The following is a 15961-nucleotide window of genomic DNA, read 5'->3' as shown; positions in this document are numbered from 1 at the left end:
ATTGGGGCTTACGATTTAACAGTTGGGTCTGGCAGATGATGAAGTCCAGGAAGTGGGCCACCAGAGTGGAATGGAGGTAAAAATTATTGGAGTAAAATCCCAGAAAAAGAGGCTAGAATGCCGGTATGTCCACCACAGGAAGGCTTTAAACTTCTCCTTTATCACTCGCAGCACTTTCTCAGGATCAAATACATAGTGTATGTTCAATAAATACTCTTCATAGACTATGCACATTTCAGAAAAAAATGTATTACTTTTAATATCAATTATGTGAGCATGCAACATTACTAAATACAAAAGTCATACAAGCTCACAATGACTTCAGAGACTGCCACTCTTTAATTAAAGAACAATTTGGGGCCTATTAAGACATCATAAATCATAGATGCTTTCTTATTTTTACTTGGTAACTATACATTGTCTTCCTGTTACTACAAGCTTCACTCAGAAGCTTGGCTACCTGGCAGTTACATTTCTTTACCCTTTATTGCTTCTCTGAAGAGAAAGAGCAATCTCATTCATCTTCTAAAATGGTGCATTTTTACTGTGTCTGAGTAAGACTCAAGTGTAGGGCATTTACAGCGAGCAGTTTTGGGGGTGTTGCCTAAAAATTGAAGGCTGCCTATTACCTATTGGAAAAACATTTCTATAAATTATGATAGCAATATGTTGGTATAGGATGTTTACAGTTGATAAAAGGTAAATTTGACAAGTTCATACTTATTGCAAATGAGTTGAAAAACTGAAACTGTCATACATATTTCTAGTTAATTAAACAAAGCGAGTAGAATGGGACATAAAAAAATCTGAACCATGTTAAATTTATAGACTGCATGCCAGAAAAATATTTTGGGGCAAGTATAACACAAAAAATAAATTCTAATTGAATTTCTTTTTTTAAAAAAAGTACACTTTCTGTGATCTAGTCACATCTGTGTCATTACTCATCTAGGTAACCTTGAGAAAGACAATTCCCTCTTTTGAGACTCAGTTTCCCTCTCTAAAACAATGGAGGATGAACCACTTCATCTCTAAATGTTCCCTTATAAATAAATATGCTCTATAAATTGGCTTTAGTTTTATGGCATGTGTAGTAGAAAGCTCCTTGGAGACAGACCAAGATAGGTTCAAATCTTAATTTCATCATTTATTAGCTTTTTAAACTTGGAAAAGTTATAGTTTATTGAGACTTAATTTCTTAATCTGTGAAATGGGATAGTACTACCTTTTTAATCAAATTGTCTGAGAAACAATTAAATGGAAGAAAATGTGCTGAGAAGTTATTAGCATAATGTCAGTTGGTTAGTAGGCATTAAGTGCATATTATCAAACCTAATGTCTTAGTTTCCACCCTTTCCTCCTTAAAAATTCAATACCATGTATATTATTGACTTGCAAGAAAAAGATACTACAGTACAATTTGGGAGACACTGTGAACTTTTGCTGAGCAACATTTGTAGGTTGTAGGCATTTTGGAAAGTAGATTTTTATCTTCCAGCTTGGGAATGCCTCTGGGTTTGAATATAGCAGACAAAGTAGCAGTAAGAGGTCAAAATAATTCAAAAAGCTCCATATGACTTTGCAATTTAGCACTATTATATATTCAAAGACAAGCATGACACCACATGCATTAATAATAATATATCACATAGGAATATAAACTCTCCACATACACTCAGCACTAGTCTTACCGAAACTTTACAAAACTACATGAAATCAGTTTGGAATTCCACAACTTTAAGGATGGAGAGAACTTTACCTAGATTCACAAGAAAGCTATGAGAATAGTAAATGAGGATGTTGAAAGAGTGATTTTATGGGTTGGATGTTTTAAATGGACTATGAGAGATTGTCTAAAAAAGCCTCAGGAACCTCTTTTCCCACTTGTAAGATTATTAATAGGTGGATTTATTTGAATTTTAACTGGGTATTTTGGACCTTAATGGGTTAGAATGAAGTACTCTAATATTTAGTCTTCCTTCTATTTTCTGAGAGACTCACCCTATTGACATTTTTTTCTAGTAATACATGATTGAGGACAAATGATACCAATGCCCTTATCCCACTCATTTGGAACATACTGTGAATTTCATCCTATATGCAGCTATAGAGGAGAGCTGAGTTCCCACTATGTCCATGGAGATTATCTATGGAGATTCTGCTTAACCTACTTCATATGGGACTCTATCTAAGACCTCAAGGATAATTAATTGGGCTCTTTATTATAAAGGGTCTTCCTGTTACTTATTTGTCCAGTAATCCATGAGCCACTGGCATATTACTGGTTCCTTATTTATTACCACTGATAAGTGATTTTATAATACTGACCAGAGGGATTACACAGCTCACAGAAACTTTCCACATAAGAACCATGATGTCAAAACACAGCAGAGGCTATCAACAGTATTAATGAGGATTTTGTTAGCTTCTAATGATAATTATTATTGTATCAGAATGCAATTCACACTAATTATTAGTAAAAGTTTACAAACATTAAAAAGTGCATAATAACATTTGTATCTGATAGGGCTGAAAAAAGACATGGAAAACACAATGCAAGGGCTTTACTTTTGTGATTGGTGGCCACATGATTGCAAGATAATTTTTTCCATCTGTTACAGCTCCATGCAGATAAGTTGTCCTCCAAATTTAAATAGTACCATACAGCACTGAGAAATTTGATTCCATAAGAACAAAATATTTCCTGTTCTTAGAATTATCTTGTATTCTCTTTCCCACCATCTTGATTCTCCAAAATCCTCATAATTAAAAAAAATTTTAAATGTATATTAGTGGGAAAAGTTCAACAATGGAAAATAAAACAAAATTTACAGATTGAATTCTGGTCTGTGCAGACACCAAACAGACTGAATTCAAGTAAAATTCACATTAATGGATATTTTCAAATGCCTGTTTAATAAAGCAAAGGACTCTTGATGAATTGGTTAGACTTAATCCATCAACAGTGAATCAAGGGGAAAGATTAAGTTAAAAAAAATTGTGATCTATCCTGTGTACACCACCATGCTGTGGAGAAGGAAAAAGGCAGCCCTTTTAAAAATGAGTGGTATAAAAATTCACAGTAATGTACATTGTTTTTGTTTGTCATAAGCAATCAAAGAAGGGGGCAGTGCTGAGTGTCTATATTGTACAATACAAAACAGTGTAAATAACACAGCAGGAACACACAGATACATAATGCTAAAAACAGTGCTTTCTGGATGGTTCTTTTACTGGATGAATACTTGGACCAGAGATATTTAAACTCTGGGGTTCAACCAACCTTTTGCAATTAAACACAATTAAATCCTCTGACATTGTGAGGGGCCAGATGCTACAGGAAGAATCATCATCTAGGTCTGTGCTACTCTCTACAAGCATTTTATCATATGGTCAAGTGAAAGGATCCATTCAAAAATGACATCCAAACACAAGCCACATGATTTCAACCATTGCTAAAGACAGAGGTAGAGAAAAGTCTGTCTGCAGCCACAGCCTCTGCCCCCATTTTTAATATGACAATGAGCAGATTCCTACAATGCAGCACAGCCATTTTTTTTCCCCCCTTTTCACTCTTGGAAACAAATTCATTCCAGCCAGGCCTGGAGATTTGAGACATTGTCAGCTGTTGATGAAGTTATCAAAGTGGGGCGTTAGCTTTCAGATTTTGCTGCTTCCCCTTGGGCTTCCCCACTTTGTTCTGTGGAATTTCGTTGTGCATCTTCTTCACCTTCTGTAAGAAACAATGAAAAAAGGGTAAAGGCAAATAAAAGCTATTGCTTATATTTACCAACTCTTAATATATCATATTGAAAATTTCAGAAATACTCAAAAAGTCATAAATTCTACAGAGACAAGTATATTTTATTGGTGATCAATTTCTCATGAAGAAAACAGTATAAGAGTTTCAAGGGCTGGCTAATTCTGGTGCTAAGAACTTGGGACAGCACAAAATAATAACTCAATTTTTATAGTTGTTAGTGATCATCTATGCTTTTGATAAATAGCCAGGAAATCTCAAGGTCAGGTGATGGCACTTAATAGTTTCACAGATTGCAGAAATCAGTAGTGATTTTAGGCAGAAATCAGAAATGAGAAGCAAGTCTACCATTTCACTCCTGTCTTATTTTAAGAAATATTTAAAAATTTCATTTTACATTATTTATAGTACTTGTTGATAACCAGCTGATTTCTCGGAGGTTTAGTTAATTAAATTAAAAGCAACAGTGGAGTATGAAAGGACATTATGTCAGCTGGTCGGTCCCTTGCTGAACAGTTATGATGACCTCTGGTCTGCCCTTATAGAACATATGTACAATGCCAATAAAACCAGCATCCTCAGCAGCAATCTCAGCTCATGACATAGCAAGCACTGAAATTAAATAATGCTTTCTTTTCACATAGGCAATTTTATCTAAAGTTCAAACTTACAAGCTGTAGGCAATCCTTGATTCAAAGATTCATATGTTTGCATGTATTAGTTCATCATTAAGCAACCAATAAATATTAGTGGATAAAATATTTTTGGGTGTTGCAATAATGTAAATTATATCAATGTTTGCTAAATGTTTGTTACCATAATTCAAATGGATAGAAGTAAGTGGACTGTTCCATTTCTTTAGATGGAAATGTTGAAAGGCAATTTCTCTTTTATTCTTAACAAGTATACACAAAACATTTCACTATACACCATACTTCCAGAAATTAAAAGCAGTTCTACATAAATTATATCTATATCTATATTCTTATATAGATATATTCTGTTCTAAAGGGGTTCTCGGGGTTTACATTATATATTATATATCATGTTCATAAACTACTTTCATTATTACAACAATGAACAACCTCCCAAGATGTGCAGATGGCCTGAATGTGAGATGTGTAGATTAGCATGCAGCAAGAACTTGATAAATAGGAAAAGCTCTTAATAACCAAAGGAATGAAGTCAAATTAGGGCAGATGCAAGACAGTAGAATATTTAAGGATGAAAGTGACTGCATAAATACAAGATGAGGAACTTGGCTCCCATGAGGCTTGTGATTTCTGGGTGTCTGGGGACACTTCCCAGGGCTTCTTAGCATAATGCTGCAATTACAGAGGTGTGGCTAAATAGATGCTTTTTAACAAGTCATGTAAACATGGGACAGCAATATTGTTGAGTATAAATTAAAAAGAAGTTGAAACACTCATGAATTACAGAGGAAGTCCCTTACAATACTCAGCTACTGATATTTCGTTTGTCATTATATGTCAGTGTTGTACAGTTACTATTTTTAGTTCTTTGTACTTAGAATAATAAAAAAAGTTACTACCGCTTATATTTTGCCTGATTCTGGACTTTAGGATTTAAAAAGAAACAGAAAATTTTCAGGAGCCTGGAGAATGGCAATTAACACTTAGAAATGTTTAGAAAAGAAGACATTTAGAAGCATAATGATATTTGAATTATTTTAAACTGTTTAAAAATATAAAATATAAAATTATTTTATTATATTTGTTAATATAAAATATCAGTTTATTATTTCATTTGCTATATACCAAGTTAATATATTCTCTTGTATAAGAAAGGTCTTGATGCTGTTGAGTTTCAATTTCAGTGAGGAGAAAAAGAAGAAATGTAACTGTACTATGAATATATTGAGGGTGGCTAAAAATAATGCATATTATTTAGAACAGAATATTAATATACAAATAAAAATATAAATCTTATAAAAGAAATTAATTAGCAACTTCTCAAAGACCACAGAAAAAATTTTACTTACCTCATACCACCAAATTGCAATAATTCCCTAAATCCTTTCTGAAGCAACTTCTGGTAGTAATAATAGGGAAACAACAAAACCTAAAGTATACATAGGTCTGTATATTCCAGGGTGGTGATGTTAAGTTTTATTTTCAATCTGAATTTTAAAAGACCAATCTGTGACCTGCTGACCTTTAGCCATTGAATAAAGTACTGTCACTAGGTATTTTAGGGTAATGTTGCTGTTTCATTAACATATACTCTGACTCAGTTTTCCAATAACTGGAAAGCTCTTCCATAAAAATTCTAATAGCAAAGAAGTACTGAATAGTTATCATGAGTCAGAAGCTGACTTTTCACGTACACAACACTGTGGTTCCTTAATTGTGAACTCCTCTTTTAATTTTAAAGGTTATTTTTGCACAAGATTTGTCAGAGAAATACATTTAGCTTTAATACTTGCAAAAGCTGTGGGTGAAAGAACTATTGGGATTCATTTAAATACTCAGAAGTACTTTGACATCTACATTTGCTTTACTTTTCCATTGGTAAAGTTAGATTGCTTGGGTAAGAAGAGCGCCAAGGCCCAATAATAAGACAAATTTTCCACAAACCCATTCTATTAAGAAAAGAAAACTGAAAGATCTTATTACCTAAGACATTGATATAACAAACTATTTTACTCCCATTCTCAATAGAATTGATCCTGGAGACCCTTTTCCTTTGAAGTGGTTATTGAAATGTTATAGGTGGCCAATATTGTCAAAGGTAGGAGCTCCAACTTTGTTAAATATTCTACATAGAAATTTCAGAGCTTTTATAGAGATTAGGATTTTTTAAAACCCATGTGCTTTATTCATTGCATTAGTAAAATCAGATTAAGGATTCTGCATTTGAGTGGGAACCCTATAAAGAGAAGTCACTGAAAATGAAATAGGAGTGACTAAGGGATTAGTCTCTGACTTTTATGTTGTCTAAGATTGTTTATAACTCTACTGAATTATTTTCAAAGGTAGTTTTTCATGTTTTAATCCTACGCAGTGAAATGGTACAAATCATCTCATGTTCATAGAGAGATGTGTGTCAAACAACTCACCTGTCTTGTTGATATCAAGACCTGCTAATTTCAAGGCTAATTCATTGCTGTTGCCACTTGCAGAGGAAACCAGGATATCATGTATTGCATTTCTTCTACCTGTTCTTCCAGAAGCAATGAAATCTGCATATGTAGTTTCCACATCAGTCATTGCTAACAAATATCCACATAGCAGGGACTACAAAACAAGAAAAACTAATAGGTAAATATAGTGTTGGTCGATGATAACATTTAACAAAGATGCTTGTTAGCTTACTGGTCTACAATATGAATGTTAAATAGTTGTCTTGCTTTCATGTTCAAAAAGCAAGTAATGCTTTAATTCTTGATCAAAGGTCAGGGAATTTTTTCTGTGAAGGCCTGACGGTAAATACGTTAGGCTTTGAGGGCTATATGGTCTCTATTCCAACTACTCAATTTTGTGATTATAATGCAAAAATAGTCAAAGTAAATGTGCTAAATACATGTAATAAACAAACTGTGTTTGCAAAAATAGGAGCAAGAGCAGATTTGGCCTGAATACCATAACTTGTATTGGTTTAGATCATAAAATTCTTCTCTAATATCACTTTAACCAGTCTTCAACTCCAGAGAGAACTTGAGATCAATGGCATACCAAAATTGGGGGTGGAATCGAAGTGGTCCATCCTAGACATAAGCAGAATGCAAGTTACACTGTCTACAGACTCTAAGAATGATAATGAAATTGACCAAAATTCAGTTTGCTTTTTATTAGCACCATTAACCAGCAAGTCTAATCAATGTCAGTGACCAAATAACTGCTCCCAGTCCAGGAGAACAGCTCCCTTATGGTCCCCCTTGTTAAGTCATTGTTTGAGAGGAATAATAATATTCTTGACTGAATCTTCGAAATAAAATTTTCAAGTTTAAAAAGGAGTCAATGAAAGTGAGTTTCCCCAAACTTGTGATACACATACTTAATTAAAGACTTAATGCAAAAAATATTTTCAAGGTAAAATATGATAAGTGTATTAACAGAAGACCACCAAATGCAAATCTTTTAATATTTTCTTTTTAAATTTATGTCCTTCCCTAAAGGTCAAAAGAGGAATGGGTAGTAATATATAAAACAATAAACTTCTGTTGTACTAATTTGTTGAAACAGAACTTGAAAATAACATAATTTCCCTCCTATTCCTAAACATTCCAATTACATTTTACTGTAGTTTAAGATTAAAAACGCATCAATAGTCAAGAGAAAGGAATATTTTCAAAATGTAAGAAATATGGGGGAAGCAAAAATGGTGGACCCCATACATCATCATGGGCATGCACACTGGCACTCTGAAATAACTTGATGCCATCTACACTATAATTTAGGATGGCAGTCAGTAAGTAGCACATTCTTTTAGGTTTAGTTCCCCCAAAGCATATTGAGGAAGGAGCTGTTCTTTCAATCTGGAGAAAAGTTACATTTTGCTTCTTTAAGAGGAAGCTGAAACAAGAAAGAGGGAGGAATAGCATAATGCACTTTTGAAATAGGAAATATATGTATACTACATGCTTACTGTGACTATATTATGGATAACATTGCTTTCCATTCACTCACTATACGTACCATTATTTTGTAAGGGAATATGCTTTAATGGTTATTATTTTATTAACATTTCAAAATGCTCCCCAAAAGATCCTGGGTTTAGTCATGGAGTGACTTTTGAAAATCACATGACCTCCTGGTCTTCCATTTTCTAATAAGTAATGGGACAGCTGAATGGCATGATAGTTAATAACAGCTCAAGTGAAGCTGTAAAAACAATGATCACTCGGGGTGCCTGGGTGGCTCAGTCGGTTAGACGTCCGACTTCGGCCCAGGTCACGATCTCACGGTCCGTGAGTTCGAGCCCCGCGTCGGGCTCTGGGCTGATGGCTCAGAGCCTGGAGCCTGCTTCTGATTCTGTGTCTCCCTCTCTCTCTGCCCCTCCCCCGTTCATGCTCTGTCTCACTCTGTCTCAAAAATAAATAAACGTTAAAAAAAAATTAAAAAACAAAAAACAATGATCACTCAAAACTATCGCATTTCTAAAATTATGAATTTGGAGATTCCCTTTGTGGTCATAACCACCTGCCATTTTTTCCCCTCTTACTCTTAATGAATCTGTTCTTCACACTGGTTAAATCTTTAATTCCTTTAACTTTTTTTTAGCTTTCTTTAGGTCCAGTCTGGATCAATTGCTGACCATTTCTTATTAGCCTCAAGAAATCCCTTTGACCTACTCTCACCTTGATTTTCCTAAGTCTCACCTAGGAAAACAGCATGGTGCACTTTCTCTGATCTCATTACCTGGGTAGCTAAATGTTACCAGAAAAAGTTACAAAATTGTGCCAATTGGCTCAACTGAAAATTTTTGACTCTATTATTAGTATACACTCTTGGTTGTTCAGAAATTCTTTTGTTCACCTCTAGTTGACTCCTCCTTATGCTTTTCTCTGTGGGAAGGATTCCAAATGCTTCACAGGCCACACAACCAGATACCCCCTCATTAAGAGATGATTTTGCATCTTCTTTCTCTGAGAAAATGTAGGACATCTGCTGTAAATTCTCTTAACTTTCTTCCTGTCTCAAACACATTTCTCTGTAAAACGCTATTCTTTCTTTTCTAGATGAACTAGCCGCTTTCTTTCTAAGGCAGTCTCTTGATTCTGTTTCTTATCACCTCCTGTAGGACCTTGCTCCATCCATAATTTTTTTTCGTCAATAATTTGAGTCTTCTTTCTCCTCTGGATTTCTCCTGTAAGTTTGTAAGCATGTTCAAGTCCCCTTACTAAAAAAAAAACAAACAAAAAAAAAAACCAAGAACAAAAGCAAAAACAAAACAAAACAAAAATCAAAACAACTAAACCAATCATTTAACCAAATATTCTTTTCTCAATCTTTATAACTCTTTGCACTACCATCTCTTTCCTTTATTAAACTTCTCACAAGGGTTCAGCTACTTTTATTTCTCATTTTCCTTGAACAAACCTTTAGAATTGCCATATTCCATTGGCTTTTATGTAGAATATTTTATGGACATTACTTTGAAATGATCTGTATTAACATTAAGTAACTGATTAATTATAAAATTTCTTGCAAGTGCCCATCCTGTTTGAACTCTCTACAATATATGACATTGCCAGTTACATTCTCCTTGAAACTCTCCCCTACCACTTACAGCAAACTACAGAGGCAAGATTATTATAGGTATTGTCATAAGTATTATTATAGCCATCTGTATTTGAATTTAGATTTTCCATTTAGTTGTTATGCTATATTTAATCTTCCTGTACTTAGTGTTTCATCTATAAACTGTGATAAATATACTTAGTTCTCAAGGTGGCTATGAGAATTTATGTGGATCATGTATCTAAAGAGCCTAACACAATGTTTGGCACATGGTGGGTAGGTGCTGTCATCTTACTATCCTGGTTTGGCACCTGGTGGATAGGTGCTGAAACAAACAAACAAACAAACAAACAAACAAATAAAACAGTCTGTCATCTTACTATCCTGGTTTCATCCTATTTTGACTTTGGTATTCTTCACAAATTTCTTTTCCTAGGGGACATTTTTATAGGAACTTAGGTCAGTCCTTGACCTTTTTTTTTTTTTTTTCTTTCTAACTTGAATAACTCATCTAATCCTGAGGCTTCTGATTCCTCACTATGGATAATGCAAAAGTATGCATCTCTTTTTCCCAGGCTCCTCACACACAAGGTCAACTGCCTGCTAAATAGGTATTTTCACCTGGTTTTGCATAAGCATTTCAAATTCAATAAAAAAGAGCAACAAAACACAAATAAACTGGCCTCACCAATACACTGTGTTGGAGCATACTTTTGCTTATTTCTCTCACTTGATATCCATGTCTAATAACTTGCCAAGTCATATTGATTTTTATTTGATGTCACTCATATTTACTTTCTGTAAAACAGGAAAAGCTCGTCCTGGGGTTATAGCTGAGTTTTTCCATAATCTGGAAAGAACCCACTTTTGTTGCTTTAACTTCAACTACTAGCTCTCATACTTCGTATGTTGCTGAATAGCATACACTATTTCTCCAGAGCTTCTCTGCTGGTGTATTGCTCAAGTCTGTTATTCCACCTGGAATGCCTTCTTCTAACAAATCTGCTCAGTGAAATGGATTTAGCCCTCAAAATTCAGCCAAATGCCATCTTCTCTCTGTCTTCTTTCCCCTGTCTCCTCAGCTGGCATTCCCACTGGCCTTGATTTGTGCCTGTACAAGGCACTTAAATTCTAAGTAGCACTGTCTTCTTCTAGACAGATCACAAGCTCTGACAAGACAGGAACTACATTTTAATGTTTTAATTACATACAATTCCTAGTAGAGTCCTTTGCACAAAGTCAGTGCTAGATAAAAGTATGTTGCATAGAATTGAACAATGAAGAAGAAATATATTACATCTTTCATTAGTAGCCACAGAGAACCTCCCTCTTCCCTGTTTATACTAAATTACCAAATCCTAAAAATCCAGAATTTTTCACATGTACATAATCTGAGGACTTGAGAGTTCTATGGTCTGACCATCTTCACTTAACAGTTAGTTAAGTTCTGGAATGAAGGTCTAGAAAGTCCCAGTTTACTTTTTCTGTTTTACCAGATTGCCTGTATGCGAGTAAGTTATGAGTTTGGATAAAGATTTTGACCTTGGAGTAGTTTAATGTTACTTAGTTATAAAGATATTTTCATTATCTACTCTACCACCAATTAACCAACACAGTATCTAGGTTCTACCTTACTTTGATGATTTAGAGTTTCACATGCACATCAACCTAATAAATGTTATGTCATAAAAGTTTCAGGAAAGGTGAGTTACAGGAATAAATTCATCCCACAATCACTGTTACTGTCTTTCACTCTTAGTCTCTTTATGGCTTTTTAAAACTCAGGCTTTTAAAAAAGCACAACTGGTATTATTTCCCAAAAATATCCTCATTTTCAGATGAAGAAAATAAATCCCAGAAATAGTAAGTGATTGCTAAATAATACACAGAACTATGACTTAACCCAGGTTGATGGGTTTTGCATAAAAAGGTACTGTATTTTGCAACAAAATCCTTTTTTTTTTTTTGCCATTATCATTTTTCTTGGTAGACTGTCATAATAATACATGTGCCTGTGGGGGTTTAGTATCTTATTCACTTTGCTAATAGTAGTTTGAAGGAGATTTGAAATGTCAAGAATGAGACAGAAAAAAGTGGTGACATTTTCCATGAGAAGATATGAATTAAAAAGAATGTATACTGTGTAATGATTTGTATATCTGGGAATGTTAAAAGATCCTGGCAGCATTTCTATTTGTAAAGGGGGGAGCCAACAACTTAATTTGAATTTTCACATGGTATTCTCTTAAGTACCATGAACATGAAATAAGAAACAGGGTTATGACATATGTAAATGTATATTGTGCTCACCTTTAAAATGTGTATATATGGCTTTCAATTGGATTGAAAGACACTAATGATGATTGTGAGAAGAGTTTATTCCTATAAACTTCTCCTCTCCTTAAGCACTTATGAAACATATTTACTAGGTTGATACGCTAAGTACTGGACATTCAATTATGGTAGCCATTATAATTATTATTATAACAATAGTTATCACAAAAGTAGCATTTCATTTTTATTACATTTTATTTCTCCGGACAATAGACTTATTTTTCAGTAAAAAGAAAAATAGCTGACAAATAGCATACATATAAATACATGAATGAAGAATACAATTATATTTTTAGACAAAATATATAGATGCTATGAACTCTCTTTCTTTTTCTCTCTCTCTCTTTCCATGACTATATTTCTTTTAGTGAATTCCCCTTAGGTGCTCAAAAAGAGTTATTTTTACATGCAGGGTAGCTATGTTATTTTTTCTTTCAGTTAAACATTTAGACACAGCTCTTCAGTTTAGTGCTATGACTATCAGAGACCGGAAATATCTTTTACACTGAATACTCCACTGTATAATGACTTGTAGTTTTGCTTAGATATTTTGGGGAACCTATTGCCAAATCATTATGTCTGATTGATACCTACCAAATAATGATAAAAGTTTTAAAAAAATCTAATAAATATCAGCAGCTGCTAGACGTTTAAAAGAGTAGCAATTAGCACACATGGCCTTATAAAAAAAACTAATCAGAATAAAACCTGCAAAATTTACCAAAAGTGGGCTTCACTAGAGTTTCCTGTTTATGTTGCTTTAATTAGAATTTTGTAGATACCACAAAATGGTAGTACTGGATACAAACAAGATAAAATGTTATTTTTTTATCCAGTTATACAAAACAGCCAATTATTTTAATATTCACAGTCTGATTAGAGAGAGAGAGAGAAAAAACATTTTATTACTTAAATGCACCATTTAAAGTTAGATTAATTAAATTATAAAACATAAATTTCCAAATACTGATATCTAAAAATCCAATAAAAATTCATAACTAAGAAACAAGCTTGCTTTTTCTTTCCCCCTTCTTAAAAAAAAAAATCTTACTTTCTCACTCTTTAACAAAAGAAACAGTATATTGGTATTCTAAAAATTCTTCATTTGTATAATGGATTTCTGAACTGAGATTCAGATTCATGTTGGTCTTCCCCTTGTTTATGCTCTTTACCTTTTTAAATATCATATGGACAAATTATTTGCAAAAATAAACCAAAAGATTTTACCTTAGCAGATTTTACAGATTTAGACAGATTGCAAGAGGATAGGAAAAGTATGTACTTACGTCTCCTATATTAAACAAATTGAAGCATTCCACACAGATGTGTATCCTAAAAGAAGTTGGGCCTATGAAGCTGCTAAAATGATTTTTATAGTGACATTGAGTCATGAGCCAAATGGTGACTGGATAACATGCTAATTTTACTCCTGTAAATGGGGACACATGAAATGAGACTCACAGACTTGGAAGAAAGAATGGAGAGAATGCCATCAGCAAGCACTGAAGTCTTCTCTCTAATATGAATGGTATGATCTCTTTTAAGTTTAAAAGAGAAAGAAAATTCTTCCTGTCCCATATTACAAACACAATTACATAACTTCTCAATTGTTCTTTATGAAATCATGCAAAGTGTGTTAAAAGCCCCTGAGTAGTTTACTGTGTGCTTAGGGCTTAGTCTACATTAGTGTTTCTGAAGCATTTTGGTCTCAGATATCCATTACATTCTCAAAAATTTTTAAGAACAGTAGTGAGTTTTTGTTTATGTGGTTATATCTGCTCATATTTACCATATGATATTAAAACTGAAATTTTTAAAAATATTTATTAATTCACTTAAAATATAAATAAACCCATTAAATGTTTCCATAAATAATATATTTTTAGTGAAATATATATTTTTGAAAGCGAAAAAAAAAAAAAAAACTAGTGACAAAGAATGGCATTGTTTTCCATTTTGCAATTCTCTGGCTTAATTTTGTAAATGTCTGGCTTTATAAAAGACATCTGGTTTCTCATGTCTGCTTCTGCATTCAATCTGTCTCAATATGTTGTTTTAGTTGAATTATATGAGGAAAATCTGGCCTCATACAGATTTTTTTAGTTGGAAATGTGAGGAGAGTTTTAATAGCCTTTTCAGATGATTGTGGATTTTTTTTTTCTGCAATGTGGAATCTGTAATCATATCAATATACTTTCCATACTCTTTTATTGAAAGTTATTGTCTACCTTGTACTTTAAATGGATCTTTGCTTATGCTTATTAAATATATATATGTGTATATATATATATATATATATATATACACACACACATACATACATATGTATGTATGTGTGTGTATATATATATATATATTTTTTAATATCAAGCATTGGTCATTTGGAGGATATTGGTTCACTAGGTTATACAAAATTGCCAAATGGTACTATATTGTACAATATCACATTTGTTGGTAACACCACCTAACTCATCAGCAAAGTCTTCAAGAACTGGGAAACTGACAAGGTCACAGGGACAGATAATAAGTTTTTCAAAATTATAATTTTTGTTTGAAAGCTCATATTTAATCATTGGCAACAGACACAGTTGGAGTTTGCTCCCCTTGAAGTGACAAGCTCACTTTGTTCATTTTCAAGAATATCTCTGCCAAATATCCAAGTTTGAAAAACCACAGTTTGCCTGTTAGTTGTTCTTTCAAGTAAAAATGGTGATTTATGAAAAGTGGCTAGTTCAGCTCTCAACCCAAGTAGTCACCCAAGTACTTGACTTGAGACAGCCATCTACTTTGGTACCTGGCAAAAATGCTTCATGTGACTTTCCATTTCATCACAAAGAATATTCAACAGATCTGTATTCGAGGGCCAAGATTTGACAAAATTAATATTTTTTTACTGCTTCATCAAGTATATCTGTAGGTAAATCTAGTATTTATAAAATATTAACTGTGAGTGTATGGTGGTGTATAAGAATACCAGGGTTACTAGTGGAGTTTGGTGTTGCTGACTTGATTCGTGCTAAGGTGCCAGCAGTTTTTCCCACCATGCTTTTGTACCATTTGTGCAAATGTCTGCCAAGTAAAAAAAGCAAATATCATAATTATGAAAATAATTTTGAACTTGTGAACCTACTGAAAGTATCTCAGAGACTGACTGAAAGGGTTTAGGAGACCTACAGGAAAGTTTCCTAGAAGGAAACTCTATTGTAATGAATTGTAAAGAATTTTGCAAAGAATTTAGCAAGCAAATTGTTCATTCCTAAAATATTCTGGAAATATCAGCTGTTTTATTTCCATGCTAAGTACTACCGATCTTTTTCTCTTTTCTTTTCCTGTATAAAGGTACTAATTATTTATCTAATTCAGGGTTAAGATTCTAGTAGCTTATTCCCAAAAAGCAAACCCTTAATCTCACAAAATCAGAGGGCTTCAGACTAGGTCTCTTGAGCTCAAAACAGAGTTCCAGAACTTGATGCTGCCTCAATTACCTTTTTCCTTGAATTGAACTATATTCTAGTTACACTTGGAGCGAATCTCAGCAAGGAAGAAATAAAAAGACCACAGCCCTATAAATAGACACGATTTTAAAAATTCCACAAAAGTCTCCTCTCTTAAGGCGTAATTCTAATTTCTGCACCAAGTCATGACATTACATGCTCTAAAGTAT

At 33.4% G+C, this 15961-nt stretch overlaps 1 protein-coding gene across 3 annotated transcripts in view; it reads right to left on the bottom strand.

Annotated features, from left to right (window-relative positions):
- Positions 1-229: 229 nt before the first annotated feature.
- PKIA (cAMP-dependent protein kinase inhibitor alpha) overlaps positions 230-15961 on the bottom strand; it is a 94572-nt gene continuing 78840 nt past the window's right edge. For 2 of the 3 annotated variants that reach the window (XM_019453326.2, XM_019453327.2), the window contains 2 exons: positions 6840-7017; positions 230-3733 (listed from right to left, as the gene is read on the bottom strand). In XM_019453326.2, coding sequence (XP_019308871.1) covers positions 3654-3733; positions 6840-6990 — 231 coding nt within the window. In that variant the 5' untranslated portion in view covers positions 6991-7017 and the 3' untranslated portion in view covers positions 230-3653. Of the gene's footprint in view, positions 3734-6839; positions 7018-13583; positions 13709-15961 lie in introns of those variants that run through there. The other variant, XM_019453325.2, reaches the window with a different exon arrangement.

Source organism: Panthera pardus, unplaced genomic scaffold (assembly GCF_024362965.1).
Source record: "Panthera pardus isolate Hobbes unplaced genomic scaffold, ASM2436296v1 HiC_scaffold_7, whole genome shotgun sequence".
Classification (NCBI taxonomy): domain Eukaryota; kingdom Metazoa; phylum Chordata; class Mammalia; order Carnivora; family Felidae; genus Panthera; species Panthera pardus.
The sequence above is the reverse complement of the archived record's forward strand: the minus strand, read 5'-3'. Positions and strand labels throughout refer to the sequence as shown.